Below are 10,943 nucleotides of genomic sequence, written 5' to 3'. Positions count from 1 at the left end.
ATTTTTTGCATCTTTAAGATCATATCAACAAGTAAATCTATTGAGTAAAATTCCGATAATGTGCCCAAGAATGTAATTTACAGAGACGATTGCTTTTGACACCTTCGTAGATAAAAATTGCATTTAGATTTTCTTCTTCATATTGTATAAAGAAACAAGGTTTTATAGTTGACTTCCAACTCCAAATTGCCGGAAAATATTAAAAATCGAAAAATGTAATTTTTCTTAAATTTAGGCACCTAGAGTGGATTGTTTGTGAGCAAAAAAATCTGCTACAAATTATCGTGTGAGATGTGTTACTTTTACTTAAAAAATTTTGTTTTTAAAAAACAACTTGAGTACATTTGTAACATCTAATAAACCTACATTCGTTGAATGAAAAACTGCATACAAATGTTGAGATTTCCTTACATGTGACTCTGCTTCTGATGTCTTCTCATGGACAAAGAAACTCAAATTCTAGATTTTTGAGGTCTTGGAGGAATTTTTAACTACCCCCTTTCACCACTCCCCCTCTTGTTCACTCTGTTCGTGACTGAAACACTGCTTCGAAAAATTTACAGGTCACGGAGTAGAGGAAGACGGCCCGGGAGGAGCGATTTAAGCCGTTTTAATTCAGGTGATTTTTTTTTCATTCATAGCCACTTATTTTATTGACCGTATTGAAATTGCAAAAAAAAAAAAAAAAAAAAAAAAAAAAAAAAAAAAAAATTGACCCCAACACTCCAACAGTGGGGAGTGGGTACCTTATTTATATGGTGAGTCTTGTCATATCTGTGCCTTTCTCTGATTGGTTCCCCAGTTTTCGGCCTTATACATGGGGCTCTTAAGGCCGTAAGTGTGCAAACCCAACATAGAGAAATGTTGTATTTTTGAGGAAAAACTATAATATTTGATTTGTACTAGGAAGAGCGTCCTGCTCGGCAGAAATATTCATGAAAGTTTTTAAAAGGAACGTTGCAAAAAATGAAAATGAAAACTTTTTTATCTTTTCTTAAACTCGGGTACTATCAACTTTGGCACTCCGATGTCTCCCTCCGAAGGACGTTCGAATTTTCTGAGTCCACCATATCTAATCAGATCTCCATACTGCACTGAATAGCTCAGTAAACACCAATGCAAACGAGGTTTTCAGCAAAAATCAAACCAAGCTTTGGCTTGATATCATGGCATCTTATTTATTATTTCTACAAAATGTAACTCCCTCCTTGGAAAAAAAAAGCACATTGGATCTAGAGTCCAGACCCTGGTACAAATAGGCAGTAGAATCTGTGTTCCAAAATACCATAGACCTGAAGCCGGCTGTAAGATTTCCAATAGCTTCTGTAGCCGGCTGTACAATTTCTTTTAGCCTTTTATAGCCGATGGCGACAAAGCAACAGCCAGACGATAAAGTTTATGCTAAACGTCACGAAATACGCGATACTAGGACTTAGTTAGTTTTTGGACCACCGCTCTATTTTTGTGCCGTAGTATCTTGATTTATTTTGCGAGGAATGTTCTGTACTTTTGAAGGATGCATGTCATTCTTAATATGTTGGAGCGTCTTCAATTTCTTATGATACCGTGCAATACCTCTGGTGTGAAATAGTTGCTTCAGACGCCGTGGCACGCTGCGGCGCGGCGGGCGGGTAGAGAGCGCGAAACGCGCATTAGCGCCTACAAACCTAACAGGGATACTTCACGCATTGCGCAATGCGTGAAGTATCTCTGTTAGGTTTGTAGGCGCCAGTGCGTCGCCGCTCCGCTTTATGTTAGGCTCTAATATTTAATCTTGCGGAGTTAGCGTTTTTTAACTCATGATTTTGAAATGTTTGCACACTTTGTATAGATAATTCTCATTTTAATTTATGAAAAAAAATATGTTTTAAAGGAAAATACAATGTGTGTTTTGTAAATATTAAGGTAGTTCCGTATCAAACTTAATGATTTCCAAAGCACATGAATTTCTACACAATTTCTTATAGCCTTTTATAGCCAATGGCGATAAAGTGTAAAGCCCGGCGATAGGAACTATAGCCCGACTGTATACTTTTTTATAGCTTCGTATAGCCCGGATATATGATTTGCTCCGCTTTCTACAGCCAGCTTTATGACTTTCAATAACCTTCTTTAGTCGGCTGTAAGAACTCCTATGGTATTTTGAAACGCAGCTCCTATCGCCAATTTTTACCAGGGGACTCTTAAAAACATTGACAAGAAAAAATACTCTTGATTTTCAATCGGATTTTTGCTTAGATCAAGAACCAAGCCTCTTAATTTGAGCGGATTTCCTTTTGATTTAAGCTTAAATTTGATTGAATCAAGATTATTTTTCCTTGTCAATGTTTTCAAGAGTCTAGACTCTAGATCCAATGTGTTTTTTTTCCCCAGTGCTTGAGATACAGTTAAAATCAGGGTCAAATATGTACAATAGGCGCGCGTCTGAAGGCTCGCACCACAATGGTCTCATAATCAAGAGTGTTTGGATTGCGTTTGGTGTACTTAATTTCTTTGATATGATAGGATCCTTCGCGCCGACAAACTTGCCGGACCCGGAGCCGCTGACCCGAACCCCGAATTATCCAGCCGCGTTAGAAAGACGTTACCACATGCCAGCACAAACACCTTACGAATACCCATCCCGACTCAACACGCCGAACTCGCCGCACTGGCTGGATGCATTCATCTCAAACCTGAACAGGGACAATTTCGGTGGCGGCATCCAAATGAGTCCACCGCGGCTCATGGAAGACATCCACTATGTAGATCCGCATACAGGTAAGTTTTCGCATCGAGTTTCCTCATGGGTGCAGAGTATGTAAGTAATGCAAGAAAGGAAAAAAACTTCGATTTCGTCTCAACGACACACAGTGGATCGAGTCAATTGGGGAGGTTGGACAAAATTTGGAAACTTTAAACGCTTATAACTCCGTTTATACAATTCTTTGAGGTTTTAAAAACGCCTTCATTGGTTTTCTCGTGAAATTATTTTCTAAATGCAACTCTTAAACTTTAAAATGTGCCGAAATAAACATCAAAATTTGCAGTTTGAGTCCAAAATTTCATGTCCGGCCTCTCTGATTGACTCGATCCGCCGTGCGACACAGCTACGGTGCATGATTCTGTAAAAAGCAAGTAGGCAATTGTTGCGCACAAAATCAAATTAAATTATTTTCCATTCACATTCACCAGATAGCTGAATGTCCGAGTAAGCACTTTTGCTTTACTTAGTTTGCTAATAGTTTTGTTGTTTTTTTATATATTTTTTTTTTAAATTTGTTTGTGTAAAATTTTCCACCTGTTGCACTGAAGAAGACCGCAGTGTTGGCGGTCGAAACGTTCGTTTCGTTTTGTTTCCTGTAAGTGTTTTAGTATTTCTCACCCCTACGGCCCTGTACACACGAGCGCAATTCGCGGAACTTGTTCCTCGAACCGCTCAGTTCCCGGAACTTTATTCCTTGAAACGAGGCATGCTGTCCACACGAGTTCGCCCGAACTGGAACCGGAACTTCAATAAAACTATACAATTATTGCAAAATAATAGATTATTACGGCCGCCAAAGTAACAAAAATAAATGTCAAGACATGTAAAGGACGTAATAAACAAAAACAAACAAATTCACACCAAAAGAAACGTATGTAGAAGCTCGGAGTACGGGGGAAGTTTCGGGTTTTGGAGGAATAAGTTTTAGCTCAGCCGAAAACTTGTTCCGGGAACAAGTTCCTCGAAATAAGTTCCGCGAACCGCGCTCGTGTGGACAAGGCCTATGCAGTTTGAAATATTATTTGTTTAACTTATTTTTGGCTTGTAGCTCGATTATTTCAGTCGGTTTACCATGAGCACTTTTGCTTGGAGAATTTTAGCAAATTAGATTAGGGTTCCTGAACCAATGGCTCAACTCTTCGGTCGGAAATCATGATAAGGCAAATCTGAGTATCAAGTTCCCAAAGTAAGTAACTTTAACGTTGTAGGGTAGATCAGTGGCGTGGCGTGCTTTGCGATGTATCGATTGTCATGCCATTTAAACCAGTGGAAAAGGATCGATAGTCAGGGCGTTCGCTGCGAACACCTTGATAATCGATTCTTTACCATAGGTTTAAATGGCAGGACAATCGATATATCGCAAAGCATGCCACGCCACTGGGGTACATAGCAACACGGAGTCTCTTGAGGATATTGTCTCAGGACAAAATATAGAGGGAACCCTCTCCCAAAGCGGGTTATGTCCTTCGTGATGGCTTCGACTCTTACAGCTTTTATTAAACTTGGGAGTTGATTTTAGAGAAATTATTGCCCCGTCTAGGTTTCCCAGGAGTTCTCGTGGGAACAAAATGTTTAAATCCAAAATCCTTAAAGCATGTAATTATAAGTATATACAATTAGTTTATTTAGTTATAATTATAGCGGACTACGTTTAATTTACAAAAAACATTTAAATTAAAGAATTGGCTGCTGTATTAAATTAATATGCTGCAATTATTTCGACAGGTAGCTCGTATCAGAGGCAAAGCTGGGTACAAACATCTTCATCAAACCAGCCCAACGGGTGGGAGAGAAGAGGAAGGGCTGTACATAATCCAGTTCAGGGTAAGTTTGGCACCACAGTTGCAAAACAGTGAATCTGTTTTGACCGAGTAAGATATTCTCTACACAAGGGGCAACATCATTGTGTTTTGTTTTCCATGAATTTGTCATTGGAGTTCGCACTGCAGCAACAATTCGTAGGATTTTAGACCAAGAACCGTAACTACATTTCAACGTTACACATTTTACCCCCTCACAAATTGTATTTTTATTGGGAAACTGCCGGATGCTTCTGATTAGAAATTTCACTAATTTTCCTTCTGATTAAACGCAAAAATTAGCCAAATTACGGACAGAACGTTTACAGCCAAATTATTGAGGGGGATGTGTAGTTTTCGTAAATTGTGCAACACTGGGTTGCAGTTACATGCGTTCCTTTGTCGAGAAAATGACGCATTATTGATTTATTGTCAAATTGATTATCGTTAGTTGACGTTTGATTTAATGGAGATATCTCAAGAAAAAAAGCTACCCATATAAAAAGTCATAAAATTTGCAGGTAGGTAATAATATCTTCTGTATATGCCTAGATGTCAGAACAAATACAAACAGGTAGGGGACCGTTCCTAAATTTTATAACGCTAAGTTTGCGATTTTTTGACACCCCCCCCCCCCCCCCGGAGCGTTACGTAATTTAGGCACGGTCGTCCCTAGGTATCTTTGAAGCGTCAGGATTCGATTTACATAAATAGTAGGTTGTACTAAATGTAATTACTTTGAATCGATCAATCAAAGAGACAGCAACTCTCAGCAGAAATTGCAAAAATGATAGCAATGTCGCACTATGGTCCACAGACTGGATTTAACGGAACTTTAGGCGAAAATGCACTGCAACGTCATAAAAGGTGTTGGATCTTATGATTTTTGGGTCGCTGATTTCATTTTACAGCTTAGTTTAACAAAATATTAACATCCTGACCGAGAAACTTAACTTCAAATGTAATTTCTGGCGCTTTTAAGATTGAAGATTTTTTCCACCCTATTTTGACATGTATAAAAATAATAACAAAAATGTCTCTCGGTCGAGATTAGGTTATTCTTATGTATTTTTAGGCGGTAAATCCGAATATGACCTCCGTTTTTGTCCATTACCCTTCAATTTTTCGGAAAAACCGATTTTACCCGGAAAAGCTCGTTCTCCAAGGAAAATTGAATTTTCCGGGATAATGAGGGGTGATAGGAAAAATCTAAGGCCATATTCGGGTTTAGCAAGTCAGAATGCATAAGAATCGATGTATCGCACATCGAAATCATTTTTAAAATGTATTTTTAACACACTTAGAGTCCGGAAAAGGTTTTACCCAAAAGGCTCGGGAAAATCGGCATTATCGGAGAACTGGAGGGTGATAAAAAAAACCTAGGTCATATTCGGATTTAGCAGCTTAATATACATAACAGAATCTCTTTACCGCGGGTCCAGTATAATTTATCAACATGAATTGCAATTATGGCAAAAATACGTCAAATTTGCTCATTTTCCCGGGAAAAAGTCGCTTTTTCGGAAAAGTGAGAGGTTATAAGAAAAAACCAAGGTCATTTTCGGACTCAGTAGATCAAAATATATCGGAATACTTTCATTTTGTACCGATAAAAAATTTAACAGTCGCAAAAACGCCAAAAATGCATGGAATATTCCACATTTTGATGCACGGAGGTGCACTCCGAAAAAAATTCATTTCGACCATTAGGCGACAAAAGGCGACATTTAAATTGGCCTCATTTTAAACTTAAGGATATGTAGAACAAGATTTTTCAATCCGCAAAGCATTAACTAGAATTAAAAAAAAGTTGGAGCTTCCTAAAAATTACGAATTTCACTGATTTCTATCATTTTTTGGCGTATGTTTGCAGCGTTAAAAAGCATACAAATTTCAGTTCAAAATTAATGAAACTGGGTGAAAAGGAAGTCACTTGCCACCAGGTGGAACCATGTTGCCCAAAAATTTACATAGATGATGCGTAACTCGGTAAAATAAACACCTTGTAACGCACCACCGAATGCGGCCCACAATCAGCTAATGAAGACCTGTCGCGCGCTCTGTTGTTAGGGTCCGTCACAATCTTATAAATCATTATTAGTCGATGAAAACTTAGGTGACGATCCATGGGAGTATGTATGATAAAACTGTAGTGCCAAACTTTAATTTTTTCCACCTTCAAAATTTGACTAAAGTTCCGTTAAATAGGGTCTGTGGACCATAGTGTGTCGCAGCGAATAAAAAACTTCCAATAAAAATATTTCTATGGATCATTTCATTTTTTAAAGAGTCAGCAACGTTCTAAAAAATGGTTTTCAGAGACGACTGCATCATTAAACCAACGAACTACACCTCTAGAATGGCCGCGAGATAGCAAACCTGCGTAACGCGCAAGGGCCGGTTTTTGAAGGCAGGAGGGGGGTGGGAGCCCAAGTATAGCTAACCTCAATCTCCATTTCTGCTGCGTCTTGCCCATAAGGATTATATGTGAAAATTTCAACCTATGTAAACTTTCATTTTTTTTGAGGTTTGCTTTCAAAATTCCTATTTTTTGAGTTAAGAAAACCTTTGGAGGTGCGATTATTATGCAATCTTTTCATTGCTATCACTTTATTCAACAATATTCGGCAAAATGTGGGCAGCGTCTGACATGGGTTTAGAGCAGCCTGCTGTGTGAGCCCAAGTAAACCTAACCTATATCAACTTCAAAACGTTCCGGGTCTCTAACACTGGTCGGCCATTCTAGAGGTGTAGTTCGTTGCATTAAACGAACGATCAAACAGTAGCAAATCTGAATCGCAAAACGTGATGAGTATAGAGTATGGAGTCTACTGAAAAAACGTCACTGCATGAGCTCCTCGCACATAAAAACAACGAGGCACTTTTAAAATCCATCTGCACAGCTTCCCAAAAATGTTTGCCTCGGTTAATTTTGCAACCATTGTGGAAAACTGCGCCTCGATTTTTGCGAGTTTTTTTTTTTTTTTTTGATTTTTTTCCATATGATGACGCGTCTCTTCACAGAGTAAAGGTTTTTAGAGGTTTTATCTCATTTACTTTATCATTGTTTTTGTTTTAAATACATCCCATGTGGATTTTTTTTCATCTTCTCCGTCAAGTTGTCATGTGGCAGGCCCATATGGGCTCCCAAATTCGTTTCATACAAGAAGCTTTTGGTGATTCGCAGACATAATCCCGCCGTAAAAATTTCGCCGGAAAAAATCCCGCGAACAAAATTTCGCCGGACAAAATCCCGCGAACGAAATTTCGCCAGACAAAATCCCAACGTACGAAATTCCGTTTTAAAAAAATGATCCCGCGGCGGTATTGTTTTTGAATAGTTGCTGTCATGGAATTGACATTTCCATTGCCGATCTTCCTGTTTATAAACAAATATAAAATAAATAAATATATATATTTATTAGCGGCTCTGGTGCTTGCACTAGAGCTGCTATTCCGGACGGTCCCAGCTGGGGAGTATCAATGGACCATGTTACATTGGAGAGACCGCGCGTTGGTTGATGGGAATCGGCGCCATTTTCGACTATGTACCTTGTCATGACTTTATTTTATTGCATATTGTTTTATTGTTAGCCAATGCTATGTTGTCTAGTGTATTTTTGGAATCATGGTGATACAGTCAATAATTCAAAACTTGTCTGTGCTTTAATCTCGTGATGGAAAAAATGTACTTTACGTTCAAAATTTGAAATTTTGAATTTTAAAGTTTTCGCGGTTTTTTGGAAGAATGCAGTGGTTGGAGCTTCCTAGGCATATTACTCGATACCAGCTGATAGCAAACAAACGTTACCAAGGAAACCGTAAACGTTTAACAACTATCGTGGCCATCGGGGCGATTATTGAAATGACATCGACTCTATGTCGCCGCTTACGACAGGACATAGCCCTATCTTATCCGTGTAATATATCGCAATTCGATATTGTTGACTACAACTACCGTCGCCAGAGCCGCTTTCCGACGCGAATGCGTTGGAGCTTACTGCTTGTTTTTTATTCTTTTTTTTAGCGGGGCTAATTTCTCCCGGCAGAATTTTTTCCCAGCGGGATATTAGCCAAAATAGCGGAGTTTTGTCCGCAGATCGATCGATTTTGGCGAATTCTCCTTCTCTTTCAAAAAAGGAGGGGAAAGTTCATTTGGATTGCATTTTGCAAAAAGGAACCAGAAGCATTGCAGTGATGCCAAGATTGTGCATTTTCATCCTTTACAATAAAATTACTGAAATCATGAAAAAATATGAAATTTACATGGTAATTTTTGTCTTAAATTTACAGTTTTTAGCGACTGAGATAGAAACTGTCAATGGATAATCAGGTTTTTCTCCCAAGACAAAAGAAGTTGCACAATTTTTGCAACATTGCAATGCTCCTGGTTCATTTTTGCAAAATGCAATCCATTTGATACATCTCGACTTTGAGATTGAAAAGACGTCTATTTTCTAAATTTTACATTGCGTGTTTACATAATGCTAAACTTTATTCAGGGGGGAATTGCATTACATAGGCAAATAAATCGTACCTACAGGTCATCCGGACCAAGTAGGACAAGGTTCCCTCGGCGCACTGGAAGTATGAGCGAACTCATTTTTAGACACCACCTTGGACGAAGGCACATGAAAAAAAGGAGAAAAAAGGACCAAAATAGGTGGCTTATTGATGGTTTTCCGTTCCCGAGCTTCACGAGCCCCTACCTCTTTCCCATTTTAAGCATCCGTATACATTACAAAATAACCAATTCGAAGGAAAACAGGCAACTGCGCGCCCATAGTGAAATCACGGCAAGTGTAATGAACCTTACCTATTCCCAGGAGAAAACGGGAGAAGAACCAACCTTTGACACCCAATACTATTTTTCTCATGCGATGCGACTTCAAAAGTGAACTACGACATTAAACTAAAAGTAGTAAAAAGTCACGTATGACATGTAATTTTTTTTGTATGCTTACGATTTCAAAGGCCCACGGGGGGCCCTTTATGGGCACTTCTCCTTTCTCACGAATAACACTGATGATACTTCACGAGTATGGATATTCATTTTTATTGTCCTTTGCAGGAGGGAACTCGATGACGTTGGAACGAAGGCCCTCTTTCAACGGCAGATCGAGGCGACATCCGCGGCCTCCCTTTTTGCCTTTCAACCCTTTGCCACCACCTCCAGGCAAGTACATTCACGTACCAAAACTTAACGAACTTAACGGTGCAACTTAACGAACACCAACACTTATATTCCGTAAATACGAGGGTCATCCAAAAAGTAAGTTTCCCTACCTTGTATCTTCCGAACGAAAAGAGATAAATCAAATCGGTAAAAAGGCACATATTAGACATACTTGAAGCTTTAAAACAAGCTCAAGTTTTTGAAAATCAGTCAAGGGGTTCGCGAGTAAACTTAATTTTACTGAGACAACCTCCTGTCGCCGCGTGTCCACCTCCGGGGTCAGGATGCGCGGAGAGTCGATTATAGAAGACTTGGGTTATCGCCTCTATACATCACTGTAACAAGAAATTTTAATGTTTTCATTGAGTAGGCCTTACCTTACTTTTTGATATAGTCTCCACATCTTTTTTAATATTTCTGGTATAATCATGGCAGCTTCTTGATGCCTTCCGCGTAGAAGCTTTCGCCTTGACTCTGAAACCAGTCATTGACAGCGATCTGTACCTCTGAATCGGTTGAAAATCGCTTCCACCGTGGAAGTTTTTCCGCTCGGGAACAAATGAAAGTCACATGAAGCTAAAGTAGGAAAGTTTGAAGGACTGGGGGAAAATTTCCCTACGCAAAGCAACTGATTTGGGAGTGCAGATCGCTGTCAATGACTAGTTTCGGAGCCAAGACGAGATCTTCTACGCGGAGGGCGTCAAGAAGCTGCTGTATAATGATACCAAAAATGTCAAAGAAGATGTGGAAACCACGTCAAAAAGTAAGTAACTACTACTAACTACTGCTAAGGTAGTTATACTCAATGAAAACTTTAAAATTTCTTGTTGAAGTGATATATAGAGGCGATAACCCAAGTCTTCTATAATCGACTCTCCGCGCATCCTGACTCCGGAGGTGGGCACGCGGCGATAGGAGGTTGTCTCAGTAAAATTAAGTTTACTCGCGGAACCTTTTACCGATTTTCAAAAACTTGAACTTGTTTTAAAGCATAGAGTATGCCTAATACATAGGGTGTCCCAAAACAACTGAGAGTAAGTCTGTATTTCAGAAACAATAATAGATATTGAAACGCGGTTTGTGAGAGGTTGTAGCACATATCCTTAGCTATCAAACGAGCTCAAGATTAGCTCATTTGGTCAAAATTTCGCTGAGTTACAGCAATTTTTCGGAGGGGAGTAAAAAATAACCCTACAGGATTCTTGAGTATTTTTTTCCTTGT

At 39.1% G+C, this 10,943-nt stretch overlaps 1 protein-coding gene across 2 annotated transcripts; it reads left to right on the top strand.

Annotated features, from left to right (window-relative positions):
* Positions 1–290: 290 nt before the first annotated feature.
* LOC109042400 (uncharacterized) lies at positions 291–10,046 on the top strand. 2 transcript variants are annotated; one of them, XM_072299091.1, is made up of 4 exons: positions 291–619; positions 2,506–2,760; positions 4,472–4,570; positions 9,617–10,046. In XM_072299091.1, exons 2-4 carry the CDS (start codon positions 2,592–2,594, stop codon positions 9,769–9,771), a joined length of 423 nt encoding a protein of 140 aa, XP_072155192.1. In that variant the 5' UTR covers positions 291–619; positions 2,506–2,591; the 3' UTR covers positions 9,772–10,046. The 2 variants fall into 2 exon arrangements, with proteins under 2 accessions (XP_072155192.1, XP_072155191.1); XM_072299090.1 differs by lacking the exon at positions 291–619 and having other exon boundaries at positions 2,407–2,760.
* The last annotated feature ends 897 nt before the right edge of the window (positions 10,047–10,943 follow it).

The sequence above is a fragment of the Bemisia tabaci genome, chromosome 4 (genome assembly GCF_918797505.1).
Source record: "Bemisia tabaci chromosome 4, PGI_BMITA_v3".
Taxonomy (NCBI): domain Eukaryota; kingdom Metazoa; phylum Arthropoda; class Insecta; order Hemiptera; family Aleyrodidae; genus Bemisia; species Bemisia tabaci.
This window is presented reverse-complemented; position numbering and strand designations above follow the sequence as displayed.